The following is a 15899-nucleotide window of genomic DNA, read 5'->3' as shown; positions in this document are numbered from 1 at the left end:
AATTTAAAAAAATTCTTTTTTGCTTTCTTGATATGTACATGTGTGCATATCCATTTCAAATTTTCAGGAAATTTTATGTTAGATACTGAGTTATTAAATTTTATTTTCAAAATATTAAAAATATTTAATTTTATTTACAGGTATTTTTAAATATCAGGTGTTGATATTGTATATTTGAAGTACAAATCAGTTTTCGAGCAAGTTTTTGGCCTTGTGGCTATTTCCATTCCATTTATTGGAGTATATCATGGCATCTATTCATACAGAACCATTAGTAAACTCAACTAACCATAGTCCAGCAAGTCCAGTAATGAAAAGTGCAGCAAATTCAGTTGTGAATCAGAATAATGTGAGGTGAGTATAGAAATATTCAATAATTTTATATTAGTGAAAAATTCAGTTGTGTTGTTTAACAACACAATAATATGAAATAATATAAAGATTATTCTCTCATTTTATAATCTAAATTTTTTGCTTAGATATTCTACTTTCTAAAAATATAATTATCTGATGATTGCAAAAGATTCAAAATCATATATTCAAGATTTACTTTTTGTTTCGGATCACTGTATGAAATATAAATGATTAACACTTGCTCAAACTAGATGACTCCATGAGACACCAGATGAAAATGTAATGCTAGAAGCAAGTTCACATTTTTATTCAGATTTAAATCCCATTAAACATTTTTCAGGATCAAAATCCCATCTAGAATGCATGTTTATATATTAGGCTTAAAGAATGAAAACACTCATTGAGTGAAAAAACGTCCACAATGCGATGTGGTCGCTCTAAATCATCCACAAAGCAAAATTTGCATTGTGGCTTTCATTATATATGACCACTATGCGTTGTGGTGATAGTCATAACGCATTCTGAACATTAGCTGATGCAGCCACAATAGAGGGTGATACAATGCAAAATTGGTTTCTAAGTTTAAAATATGGGTTCTAGTTTCAACATTTTTATTTACAATTTTTAATGCTGAACATCATTAGTTCTACAAGTTTTCATAGAAATTTAATTTTCATACTTGAAAAATTTCAAATAAATAAAATGTATGGAGAAAAATATTTTTTTTTTCTTTATTGTTTTGCTTAAAAATGCTAAAGGTCAATTACATGTACTTGTAGGTGCTTGATGTACTCTACATGATGATATAAAAATCAGCTGCTAAAGTTAAAAACCACTGTATGACGGATTTATTATGTTGATTTTTTCTGTCCGATGCTGAGATTATTATTAATCATCGAAGACGAGTCTGTCCAAAAGGGACCACCATTTATTTTGTATTCCAGACTTTACACATACACATCTATGGCGACAGGCCTTCCTTTTTAGGCTTCGTGCCGTCAGAGGTAAAAAAAGCTGTTTAAAAAACACAAACATCCAATTAAAAGGAATCGGTGATACACAGACATCTTACACAAACAGCACAAATTCATGGACTTTTCCTGCCAGATGACAACTCTTTAGGTTGGTGGCGGTGGAATTATGGTCTGGGGAATGTTTTCCTGGAGTACACTAAGTTCCTTGATATTTGTGAACACATCTCTGGATAGCTCAGCTTACCTCAACATCATTGCCGATCACGTACACTTCTTTATGGATGTAATGTTCCCTGATGGAGATGGTCACTTTCAGCTGGACAACGCATCTTGCCACTGTGCTCGATTGGTCTCAAATTGGTTTGAGGAACATCAATCAGTGTTTAACCTGCTTCCGTGGCCAGCTCAATCCCCTGACCTCAATCCTATGGAGCATTTTGTGGACAAGTCGAAAGATCACTTCAAACTTGGAAATGCCACCATCCAATTTGACCCAACTTAAAGCTGACATTATGTCAGCATCGGCCAACATTCTTCAGCAACAGTATCAGCAACTTGTTGAGTCCATGCCAAGAAGAATATTGGCTGTAATCAGAGATAAAGGTGGACCAACTTGTTATTAGAGGGTGTCTTGAATTTTTTGGCCACTCAGTACATATAATAATAATTAATTAATTAATTATTCTCATTTAACAATTAAAAATAGCTTATGTAAAGAATTTGTTAAATTCAAATTATGCAAAATATTTTATGAATATTTATTTAAAATTTTTTAGAGATGTTATTAGTGATGATATGGGTTGGAAAGCCAAACTGAAAATTCCACCTCGAGATAAAAGAAAGAAAACAACAGTAAGTATTTAAAATTTTTCTTAAAGAATTTTATACACTTGTTACATTTTATGTAATGAAAATTGTTCTGATTTTCTTAATTAAAAATATATTTTAGCATTAATTTCTCCTAATGATAAATGCTTCTTCAAAACTTCTAGAAGAAATATACTTATTCTTTCAATAAATAGTAGAAAAAAGTGTCTGTGGAAATTTTTTAAAAACTAATTCCATTTTAATACAGAATTATCATGTCACGATAAATGTTGAGAGTTTAGTTTGAGTTTTTAAAATTATTCACTAAAAGTTGTAACTAAAGAAATCTAGAGATAACTGAATAACTAACTATATATAGCATATTTTTAAATTCAGATGAAGTAATCTGATCATATCTAGTCATTTGATTTGTTTCAGTTTATACTTCTATGATAAATAGAAGCTATTAAAAGCTAAGTTTAATAAATAAAAGTAAGTGTTCTCTAAAATTGAATTCTTTTGAAATATTGATGTTGTTATATCAAGAAAGATGATAAAGGGGGGAAAAATTGGTCTTCCAGAAATGGTAACACAAAAAGAGATTTAAAAATTATTATACTTTTCTCTGAATAATATGCTGAAATTAGGAGAACATAAAATAGAAATTTATTCAGTAATGTATAATTTATAAAAAGTTTTTCTTGGGAAATTTATGTATGTATTTTTTAGAAGTTGCTTTTTAGAGCAGTTTTTCTTGCATGCTATATTTGTTCTGTCAATTTTTTAGCATTTTGTGTTTTTAATAAAATTAATATATTAAATATTAAGAAAAATTTATTTTAGTTTTTAAAATTTTGGCTAGCTTTTTAATTTATATATTCATTGTAAATTTAACTCTTAAAATGAGATGTGAACAAATAGTGAAAAAATTTTATATGAATGAAAAATTACATAGTGATAGAAACAGAAAGATCAATGCTTAAGGATGCAAGAATACACTAGGGTTTGTTAGAAGTACATAAGTGTCCTACTGCTTGAGGACACTTATTGAATATTGTATGCAAAAAAGCTATTTTTACTACTACTTTAATGAATCGAAATTACCAAGCCTTTGGATCTTTGCTCCTTTAGCATTTTCTTTTGGTTTGAATAAATGAATTACATGATGACAATCAGAATTTTAAGCAGGATGACCAAGAACCTTTTTGTTTGGTAACACACACTGAACAATTTTGCCAATACAATGTGGTTGGCTACTGTGATGAAGAAAAATTAGTTCCAACAGCTTCTGGTCACTTATTCCATACAGCTTTATACAGATTGTCAGATGTCTGCATGTTGTGCAGGACGTGATTTTAACCTCCAGGTTCTTTAAACTCTAGAAACAAAGGTCATGGTCATAATCAAATTGGTAAGAATTATTGTACTGGTAAGTTTGTCTTTAGCTTTCTGAATTTAGTGTTCTGGGTTGCTTCTCTTGCTAGACAGTTCAAAATAGTGACACCAAGTTTCATCACTAGTTGCTATTTGCAGAAGAAAATCATTACCCTTTGATTGATAATGCATTAAGGATTCCAAACTTGAACCCATGTGTTGTTCATTATGGTCCTTATATCTGCATCTGAGGTAGCCATTGGAAACACACTTTCCTATACAGGTAACCCCCGTATAACACGGTAGTTACATTCCAAAAAATTGCCGTGTTATGCGAAACAAAGAACTAGTACGAAAAGGAGGGTTAGGTTCCAAAAATTAAAAAACATGCTACTATATTTTCATAATTAAGATAAATATCTTTATTAAAATTTTCTTAAATGATACATATTAATATAAACAATGTTTTCTTTGTCATCACTAAAAGCATTATTAACCGAGAGCGTTTTATTTTTGGCAAGTTATCGTTATCCTCTGAGCATTTTTCTGCATTATTTTCAGATTCATGCTTTACCTTTTGCAAAAAGTGTATGTAATTTTAGATTGCTTGCTTCTAGTTAAAAGATCTTTATAATTTTCCTTATATGGTGCTAAGCACTTATGGAATAAGGGAAAAACATCTGGCAACACCAGAAGCAGAAGCGTCGAGATCTGACAAAATTGAAACAATTTTCACAAAGGACCATGTGTATGGTGACAAGAATAGAAAATTTACACACTGAAGTACTAATACTTCACGAAAATTATTATTTTCGTGAAGTATTAGTACTTAAGTATGTAAAAATTTATTACATTTCATGTTGTACGAGGGTTTTACCCATTTCTCGAACCGTGTCAGAGTGAATCCGTGCTATAGAAGTGCCGTGTTATACGGGGGTTACCTGTACTTCATATTTCTAACAAAATTTTTGTACTATACCAAAAGATAGGTTGAATTCATTTGTTAATGAAAACTTTTGACAGTTTGGTTCTGATAGTTCAGTTGTGACTTTTGACAGTTTATTAATTTAATATTGGTGTTGGCTTTGTTTATTGCAACAATGTGTGCTTGACATGTATGTAGCAAATCTTGATTTTTTTTTGTATCCTTCCCAAAACATTTGTGCCCAATTAGTAATTGTTTTTGACACACACAATCATCGTAAACAGAACACATTGAAGGGTATCAAATGACTGACACCCTTTCACAGTTAAAAATTGAATCACTGTTTTGTTGGTCAACTTTGACATATTCATAATAACTTTGGCCATGCTTATAGGCATCTGAAACCTACCTAAATACTGGATGATGTAACCAACTCATTCTTAATTGTACTATGCAATGTAACTAATCACATTTCACTTGACATAAGACAAACCAGTTTCATTTGTCAATTAATGTCTTTACTAGTTTTTTTTGTTATAAATGCTTTAATTTTTGCATGGTACAATAGAAATGTCTAATAAATGTGTGTACACACTTTCATTCACACATTAACTGTTCTGGTTTTTTTCCTGTTCATTTCACAAATCATGTAAATGTTTTATCTATCTTTATCAGATTGATTTAATATCAGATTCTAATTTATCAGATTGATCTAATTTATCAGATTGATTTAATATTTCATAAATTTTAGATTGGGTTTTTGTAGATTGATTTTAAATTGCATAAAAATATTAGTCAGAATATGCTGGTTATGAATTATATGATTTTTAGTTAGTATTTAGATATTCCTGTTTATTTTCATGACCAAGAATATCTAAATACTTATGTTGTTTTTCTTACATTTTTATTTTTTGTAATTTAACAGTTTTCTAAAAATTAATTTATTTACATTTACTAGTTATTTTATTGTCTAATTCATTTAAATTAATTTTTTTATGAATTAGTAATTAAATATAAATTTTAATAATTTAGTACTTTGTATTTGGTTTAATATATTTTGATCAGCATTGATATTCTATTGTATAGGAAAATGAGAGAATTAGGTAGTGGTCTTACAGTAATTAGTTTAAGTTAATTTTTATTTGAACAATATGATTTAGTTGCTTATTTTTGTTTAATGAGTTCTTCCTGGATTGGTGGTGATAAAAGTTTCCTTAATAAAAGGATATACAAACTTGTATTTTGCAAGTGTTATATTTCATGATAAATGATTTTTTCATACCATTTCAGAGGATAGTTCCAGCAAAATTTTCTCTGGTTTTACTGTAAATGGATATTTTGTTTTTTTTTTAATATTCTGTACTTTTCATTGTTTTTGCATAATCACTGTTGGCAATGTTTTTCTAATTTGTTCCATGCAGTGAAGAAGAATTCTAATACTTTAAAAGTATTTTCAGTCAGATATTTTACTAAGTGCATATTATTTGTGAAACTATTAGCATGCTTTTTAATGTAAGTTGAAGAGCAAAACTGAGTTTTCTAATATTTTGACACAAATTTTTATAAAATTGTGTGTGCATATGTATAATTTAATAATATATAAATACTGCACCTATAAATGGAATGTGCATGTTTCCATTTATATGAGTAATATTTATTAAGTTTTGTTTTTCTTTCACATTTTGACCAGGTTGTGGAGTCTGTACACAAAAGCTTTGACTCTGACTCCAATTCTCCAATTCCTGTGTATATTAATACAGGAATTAAATAATAAATGTAATAACTATATACTTTTTTATGTTGACTGAAAGAACACAACAAACAAGGCATTTCATCACTGCTAACATCAGACTTTTTAGAACCATAATTTGTTAAAGGCATAGTTTTTAGCCTTTAGATTATCACATGTACTTTCTCAAAAACTGGTTGTATGTAATGAAAACACACACAGCTATACCTGCAACCAACAAAAGGAATAAAATTATTTAACGATAAAGTTTTCATCTGTTTTAACAAATATTATCCTATGCTTTTTTTTTAATTTATATATGCTGTTCTTGTATTTTAGGCATGGATGGAGCCATATAGGAGTGGTGGTGAGAGACTTACATCAGCTAACAATCAAAATTTGCATTTATTGAGGATAACATTAGATTCCTTACAAATAATTATAGTTGTTTGAAAGAATAGTTCAAAGATTCTGATTCCCTGTTGGATTCCCAGATGACATACTGGTCACCCATCTTCCAGCAGGATCTCTGCAGACCCAAGTTTTAACTGGTCTCTCTATTAATGTGGATATCTAGTTAGAGACTGATCATAGCACACTGATCTTTGCAGCTGGTCTTTCTGTTGGAGTTAATGCTTATGCTGGAAGATGTTGATCTCTGGTGGGAGAAGACCACATTTCTTCTGGCTTTGTTCAAAACTGGGATGTAACTCATGTCCTTCAGAACATGAATTATGTGAATTTATATTTCACTAGTTCCTAAATTTTTATAAAATCCTTTTCTGATATTCCAGTTCTGATTTGTAATGATCTGCTTCTTCCTCCCTGATTAGTCCCTACTCTGATGCTAGGGACTGAATTTGGATTACAAAGGAGGTATTACCTCCATCCTGATATGGACCAACTCTCCCCAAAATGTTCAATTGCACTTCCTCAAATAATAGCCTGTAAATTAGAGAATATGGTGTTTCCTTTCAGAGAAGAAGTGGATATGTCCACAAGATTCCCAGCTACATCTCTGAGAAAGTACTTGATCTTTCACTTCTGTCCATATATATCATTATGTGGCAAGTAGTTTTATATCAATATCACTTTCCTTTCATTACATAAATGTCAAATAGGAAACATGATAAACAAATTTTATAACATTGAATTTCCTTCACCATCACGAACCTCAAGCAAAGAATGCATATCACCTGAATTTAAAGTTTTATTTTAGTTACATTCCCCACAATGTTTAGTGTGGTCTGGACCTTACACTATAAAAGAAAATCAGGAACATCTTTTTGTATCAGTTCTCTCTTCAGGACTAAAGAATTGTTGAATATAAAATATGACCTGAAAACATAGGTTAATTAATTAAATCACCAAACGATCGCCTTAATATCGGGCTATAATATGACTAATTAAATGATTAGTATAAAGTAATTTGACATTAGAGGTAGACATTAGGTGCCATCTCTTAAGNGATCGCCTTAATATCGGGCTATAATATGGCTAATTAAATGATTAGTATAAAGTAATTTGACAATAGAGGTAGACGTTAGGCACCATCTCTTAAGTAAATTAATAATTATAAATAAATAAATAATTAAATAAATTTAGAACCTTCTGGAATAAAAGAACTGGCCCGGGACGGGGCTTGAACCCGCAACCTCCGCTTACCGTGCGGTGCGCTTGCCAGTTACGCCACCTGGACCCGTAGCGAGTCTTCGCTTCCAGAAGTATATTAGATTAGATATAACCTTACTTGGTTAAATACATCACTGACTGGGGATGACTCCATCACCCACGATCCCAATGGCACTCAGCCAGCTAACGTAATACCCGGCGAGGTAAGGTTATATCTAAACCTTACTTGGTTAAATATATATAAATAAAACTTTGTTATTATATATATACCTTGCCTGGTATTACGTTAGCTGGCTGAGTGCCGTTGGGGTCGTGGGTGATGGAGTCGTCCCCAGTCAGTGATGTACTTAACCAAGTAAGGTTATATCTAATCTAATATACTTCTGGAAGCGAAGACTCGCTCGGGGTCCGGATGGTGTAACTGGCAAGCGCACTGCACGGTAAGCGGAGGTTGCAGGTTCAAGCCCCGTTGCGGGCCAGTTCTTTTATTCCAGAAGGTTCTAAATTTATTTATTTATAATTACTAATTTACTTAAGAGATGATGCCTAACGTCTACCTCTAATGTCAAATTACTTTATACTAATCATTTAATTAGCCATATTATAGCTCGATATTAAGGCGATCATTTGGTGATTTATAGTACATTTCTCGGGCTTTGAGTTGTTATTAGTTAATTAATTAATCAAATCACTTCAGAAGATTTAATTATTTTAAATATGTTAAAATAAAATTTTAATAAGTAATTATATTTATACTAACTCTAAAACAAGTAAAATGGCAAGGCTGATTTTTGGGACAAGACTGTCTGATACTCAGGACTCAACACAATTGTTCATACTTCACCAGCCATGACCACGATGCATTTTTTGTGAAATTAACCTATCCAATGTTGAAATTTTTGTCCTTTGCGCGTTGCCCCAGGTTGAATTTTTGTCGATGCCTAATGAAAATTTCCCGTTTTTGAAAAAAAATAATCATGCCTATTGTATCATCTGAAATTTTTTTATTTTGCACAAACAAAAGAAATATGTTAATTAATGTAAAAACAAAAAAAAATTATATTTCGGATGTTACTTTTAATTTAAAATTATAATGACTAGCGCCATCTAGTTTCAGAAATGTTTCAATGCTGAAATGAGATATCTTGGGTCAACCAGTCAGTCAGCAGGTCGTGACCAGAAAGGTAAATGGGTTTTTTCGAAGATTTGTTTGTCAAAATTTGATTTCACAATAGCGAGGGTGAGGCCGAAGTTTTAAATGCGAAAATGTGTACGTCGGACATTCAGTGCCGCTTTCCTGTAAGCCTAGAAGTTTGACAATGGTGTTTGGATAGTCAGTGGGATCATGCTCGACATTCCAAAGACCATTGTCAAATGGTCCATATATTACTGTCTCCATTAATTTGAGAATTGCTTTAGACCTCAACTCTACAATCCTGATTTTGATACATCTGATCAAATTATCAATTGCTCTTGTAATTTTGATTTATGTAAATAATTTGTAACTTACTGTTATCAATGTATTTGTAATCAGTTTTGATAAGATCAAATACCAGTACTAAAACAGTTATCTACAATTGAATAAAGAAGTTTATCCATAAACAGTTGATAAAATTGATTTTTACTTTTAAATGTGTTGTAATCTTTAAATATATTGTAATATTAATTACTTTTGTTTTAATTTAATTTTTTTAATAGCAATTTATCATTATAAATCATTTATCTTGTTTTTATTAGATTGAATTTAGGATTAGATTTTAAAAAATAAATAAAATTAAAAATTGATTTGAATTATTTTATCCTGTTACAAATGTCCTAAATTTTAATTCATTGTGGAGTTAATAGTGAAATTTCATTGATTTATATGATGATAACCTAAGTCAGTTCTGCTACTGAATATTGTACATGAAGACTTAATGTATCTGAGTTTAATTTAAAATAATTCTCAAATCAAATTTTTGTATTTTATTTTATAACAACAATCTTTTTCTGTAGGATGTTACTGATACTAAAGGAAATGAATTTGAAGATTTTTGTTTAAAGAGGGAATTACTGATGGGAATTTTTGAAAAAGGATGGGAAAAGCCATCACCTATCCAAGAAGCCAGTATTCCTATAGCATTATTAGGTCGTGATATACTTGCACGTGCCAAAAACGGTACAGGCAAAACTGGTGCTTACATCATTCCTATTTTACAGCGGGTGGATACTTCAAAAAATAGTATTCAAGGTAATAATTTTGAATTATTTTTGGACTTTTCAATTATATAATAAATTTACATATATATATAATTCTGAAATTGTTAATGCATATCTCTCAACACACTTGATTTTGGCAGGATTTTTTTTTCTCCTCCTCTTCCTCCTGATTTTTCTTTTTATACAAAATCTTCTTGTTTACGTATAAAGAAATTTTACTTTAATGCGAGAACTTCAAATATATTCACAATAATATAATCAATGAGGTTTTTTTATTTGAACATCGATAAATAAAATTTTACATTTGTCAAAAATTGAGGTAATTTTGATAAAATTAGAAGCATAAATCGACTTTCAAAGATCAATGAATTATTTTGACTTTAGACATCATAAATTAAACACTTTTTAACAATTTTTAATTTTAATTTAATTAGCTTAATTTTTATTTTCAGCTCTTGTAATTGTTCCCACTAGGGAACTAGCACTTCAGACAAGTCAGATTTGCATTGAATTAGCAAAACATATTGATGCTAGAGTCATGGTGACAACTGGAGGTACAAATTTGAAGGATGACATTATGCGTATTTATGGGAATGGTAAATATATTAATTCATTAAACAAAAACTTACTTGATTAAAACTAATGTATTTTAATACTATTGAGTTTATATATAGTTTATATAGTATTGAGTTTACTTGCAACCTACTTCATACACATTATGAATAATAATTAGAAAAATATCAAAAGGTTTAACTTAAGATTTTTATTTTTTAGTTTAATCTTACATAAATGTAATTGTTTTCAATAACATCAGACTGCTGATATTGCCTTTTTTCATTCAAATTGAATTTGGATTTTGTATAGAAAGAGGAAATTACTTAAAAATCTTTCCACAAAATAAGACAAACAGTATAATTTATTTTATGGCAAAAATACATAAGCAGTGTAAATATAAATTTGTAGTTTTTCAAAACATTGTAAAGAATGTTCAATAATAATTGAACAAAACAGAGGGAAAAATATCTTATTGCAATGTAAACATATTCTGTCGTCCTTAAAGGTTTATGCACCTCTTCAACTTTGAAAAATCAGTTTTCAAAAAAGATTACTGACTTCTGAATTTATTACCAAAGTCTTGGAAGAATTGAGATTTTTTTGCATAGAAATATTTGATATGAAATATCAGAATTGATATTTTACATGATTTCTGGTGTTCTGTATGAAAGGTATTCATATTTTATAATTTTCTCTGTTTTGTTGCCATCAAAAGCACATTAAATTTGTTCAAGTTTGAACATGTTGCATATTATTTTGATCAACTCAATGTGAGGATGACCCAAAAATCAAAGTGTGAAAGCCATTTGCAAATGAAGTAGAATGTACTGTACCAATCAGATTTTTCTATAGACTTTTCATAGTTTTTTGACAAGGCATTTCAGAAGCAGATTATAGTTGCCATTGTAACTTAAAAGCTGAGACAAAGTTATGACCATTTGATTCATGAATTTGTTTTGCTTTTTTCCCCATTATTTTAATGCATTTGCTGGAACATTGTCATTTGTTCAAGGTGCATGTTTAAACATTCACACAATGTAATAGCTGAAGATTTGTGTAATTTGCTTTTTTAATTTTTTTGTTCAATTAACTGTTCACATGGTTAACCTGTTTGATGTTGAATATTTTCTCCATCACATGTCGCTCCACGTTGAATATTTTTTGATGTTAAGCCTAACGCGATCACATGATTTAGAAAAATATTAATTGTGGCTATTGTATTATTCCAAATTACTTACACACAAAATAGACATATTAGGGAATGTAAAAAACAAAAAATTTTATTTTAAAAGTTAATTTTAGTGTGATNTGTTAAGCCTAACGCGATCACATGATTTAGAAAAATATTAATTGTGGCTATTGTATTATTCCAAATTACTTACACACAAAATAGACATATTAGGGAATGTAAAAAACAAAAAATTTTATTTTAAAAGTTAATTTTAGTGTGATATATTTCAAAACAAGGTACAACACACAGTGGAACATTACATTGTACACATTGATAATGTGATTCTGCACGTTTTTTGTTAGCCAAACATACTTTACATACTCTGGATGGATGCTTTTATTTTTTTTCTGTAGGTGGTATAAAACTAGGAAAATGCCATTCGGATAAACATAACGGATTTTTATGTGCTGGACAACTGTGATGGGCTAGATGTCTGTATGATACTTCTCTATCACTTCTCTAACAGACATACAAAAATCTAGAAATGATTTGTTTTTTCATATGTTTTCGATATAAATTACAAGCATTATATAATGTAATATCCATCATATGAAAAAACACTTTCTTGTTCCATTTTACCATTTTTCTCATGCAGGGATAATTGTGTATTACTCCGTCACAGATCGATACCACCCATATTGCAATTATAATCCAAAATACAATTTGGCTTCATTATTACTTCCCCAGATCTGTCACATTTACCCAAATCAGAGAATTTGTTGTCACTCATTGTACTTAGAATTGCCACATCCCTTTTGTCTTTCTAACAGAACAGACAATTCATCTTTCTGACAGGTGATAAATTCCCCTTCTTTCAATTTAATGCCAGGAAAATTACTTGGCATTCCTATCCGATTTTTATTTAATGTTCCACATAAATATGTTTGTCTAGAAGCATTTTTGCTAAGGTCAGTGAAGTGAAAAACCTATCTAAAAAAACCTTGTGATATATAGCGAACAACGGTTCTAATAAGGTTAGCACAACCTTTTCTCCTTGCCCACCTTCAAAATTTCCATATTCAGTAGTAGCTCCAGTATAAACCATAAGGTCCCAAACACATTCTGTTTGTGACTCACAAATTTCGAAGCTTTTCACTCCAAAATGAGCACGCTTGTTCAGTGTGTATTGTCTAAATCCCAATCTCCCTTTCCATAGCATAAGACTTTCGTCTACACAGATATTTTCCTCTGGGAGGTATGCATTTTTGAACTGGTGGCGTAAATGATCGATAACACTGCATAATTTATGCAGTCACTCATCACCACCTGAAGCTTGATTATTGTCCGTAAAATGCAGACAGGACAATAAAAATTGAAAGCGGTTGCTCGACATCGCACTTGAAAAAAAGGGTGTTGAAAAAAGATCTTCAGTTGTAAAATACATACTCAAATGCAGTTTTCTAATTATACTTGTGACCATCATAAGTCCTAGAAATTCTCTAATTTCTGGATTTGTCATTAGTTTCCAGTTTTTATCCGACTATTCTCTTGTAAATCACCACAGTTCAGCAAACTATCACCATACCTGTTCGTTTCTGTAACAATCTTGTCGACAAGTTCATCATCAAAGAATATACTGAAACACTTGAACAGTGTAGCATCACTCCATAGATTGCATCGTATTCCTGATGGTCCCATAAAACTGTTCATTTGAGGACATCTGAAATTTGTACGAGTCCATCCGTTGTCACTACTAAATCATGGACGTTTAGCAGTATTACTTCGAGTACTGCAGCATGATCTGCCTCTACATCCACTCATAGATGGTAATTCAGGATCAAAATCACCACTATCATCACTTACATTTTGATCTTGTATGTAATCATCGTTGCTATCTGAAAATTTAGATTCATCAGAACCTAAATTGAATAAATATTTGATAACTTCTGACTTATTTAGAGTGCTGTTTCTACTACTTGCTGCCATGTCAAAAAACAGAAACGAAATGGTCTAATTTTCTTTGTGACTTCTAACAAAGAACTATTCCTAGAATTTTGATAACCTGCTGAACAAAAACTAGATAACATAACAGTTCTTCTGATATGAGTCAATTATTTCAAAACACCATACAAGTAGCAACCTCTGATGTTTAAAAAACATTCCGATGTAAACACAAAAATATTTGGGATCACCCATGCAGGTCAATGAGGTCAATACAAATATTTTCGGGAATAACGTAGGACAGGTTAATAGGTTTTCCTAATAAATGTTTGACAGAAAAGCTCTAAAATATTTTTTTGTTGTTGTCTTAAGTATTTTGTTCTTGAATATATCTGTACAAAATTCTTTGATGTTCAAAAACTCAATGGTGGAAATAAAATGGGAGAAAATAGAATAAGCATAGAATGAAAGAAATCATCTAGATAAATTCAGGGTTATATTGGGACCCTGGATTTTAAGTCATTGAAACATGGAATCAGAAAAAACAAAATTATTGACAATTTTATTCAATGGTCTTGAATAGTAAAGATTATCTTACATGTTAGGAATAAATAGTATCTATTAGATTTACTACAAAATTTTTTTATATAGTTAATATCTATAGGATAAATTTATGATAAACTAATTTGTTTACTGTTTTTGTATTTTTTTACACTTTTTAAAGATTTGTACAAGAAGTAAAATGTCTGAAGTCTAAATGTTGTTTCACAATCAACACTGGTGGAATTAACTCTTTTTATAGACTCTTCCTTGCCTATATTTGTGTAAATTGTTTAAAAGAAGTTCAGAATACTTTAAAAAATACATTAAAGATATATACATAATAATATTACATACATAATATTTTTATATTTTCAAATATAGATTTCATCCTGGATATATAAAATTTTTTTACAATAATTATTTTATTGTACTTTGTTACATACATAGTACAGTGTTGTGGATTTTACATGAGTTGCATATCTGCTGTATGCACATAAATAGTAAATTATAGTTTGTTTGATTTTATTTTATTGGCACATTAAAATTTGGTGAATGTGCTCTATGAATACCTAATTAGCAAAAACAAAATTTTTCAATGCAGCTTTTGTAGTAAGCTAACAAAATTTTTTAAAATGAATTTTATTTAATCATACCTATTTATTTTCATTATAATTATGTGTAAGAAAAAGTTTCAAAAGTTTTGCATAATATATATGTATAATTTATTTATTATGCTGTCCGGACGGCAGGTGTTCAAACAGAAGTTCCTGATGCATGCGCAATGTCATTTTACAATGTGAAGAATGTGTATGTCGGTTCTAAATCAGTTAGTTAGGGACTAGGGACTTTGTATAGGAGTAACGTAAGTAACCTAAATTAAGAAAAAACAGGTACACTTTTTTACAGATAACTTTGCTCTATTGGAGATGTGTACGATCGTACAAGGAAAAAAAAGCTCAACAGGTTGCATGCCACATGTTGGCATAAACAGGCTAACATGGCAGAATTGCAGATGAGTTTCAGTGAGTGTGAGTTCTTTTGCTGTTAAAATAGTGTAAATTTGTAAAAATATCTGCAAGAACTTTGTTTCATCATAATTTCACAATTTCTACGAAATTCCCGAACAAAATTAATAGTTCATTCAGACAGTGAGTTAATTCCTGGACTGTCTGGGTGAAAACCGGACTGGTGGTAACACTTAATATATATATATAATTATAGTCAAACCTCATTAATACATTCAATAAAATTTATTGCCATGACAACAATTAGGAAATTTTGTATTTTTTTCCAAATTTATATTTTGAACTCTAAAAGTGTCATCCTTCCTTTGTCCAGTTAATACTGTTGAAGGTACTTAAAAATTGATATTTGTATTAAGAAAAATTTAAAAATTGGTCATAAAATCAAATAAAAAAACAAAATTTTCTCCCAGTTATTTCACTGTTTTATTTTGTTTGGATATGTTTAAAAATAAATAACTTAAGCTTTTGTTGTTGTTATGGCTGTGAGAGGAAAAATTTGAAATTTTTTCCCTGGCATAGAGTAAACTTTGGTCCATAGTAATTCCTGGCTTCCTATCCCTATAAAATGTATTTTTACTAACAGAAAATAAAGTATTTGTTCTGCTTTATTAATAAAAAAACATTTTATGTATTTCATCTGTTCAAAAAATTAAAAGGGATCAACTTGCCT

General features: G+C 29.9%; 1 protein-coding gene across 1 annotated transcript in view; it reads left to right on the top strand.

Annotated features, from left to right (window-relative positions):
* The first annotated feature begins 144 nt into the window (after nucleotides 1-144).
* LOC111632286 (putative ATP-dependent RNA helicase me31b) overlaps nucleotides 145-15899 on the top strand; it is a 36655-nt gene continuing 20900 nt past the window's right edge. The window contains exons 1-4 of the mRNA XM_023376681.1: nucleotides 145-354; nucleotides 2105-2180; nucleotides 9791-10025; nucleotides 10447-10590. Coding sequence (XP_023232449.1) covers nucleotides 248-354; nucleotides 2105-2180; nucleotides 9791-10025; nucleotides 10447-10590 — 562 coding nt within the window. The 5' untranslated portion in view covers nucleotides 145-247. The remainder of the gene's footprint in view (nucleotides 355-2104; nucleotides 2181-9790; nucleotides 10026-10446; nucleotides 10591-15899) is intronic.

The sequence above is a fragment of the Centruroides sculpturatus genome, unplaced genomic scaffold (genome assembly GCF_000671375.1).
Source record: "Centruroides sculpturatus isolate CEXI.00-Female unplaced genomic scaffold, Cexi_2.0 scaffold543, whole genome shotgun sequence".
Lineage (NCBI taxonomy): Eukaryota > Metazoa > Arthropoda > Arachnida > Scorpiones > Buthidae > Centruroides > Centruroides sculpturatus.
The sequence above is the reverse complement of the archived record's forward strand: the minus strand, read 5'-3'. Positions and strand labels throughout refer to the sequence as shown.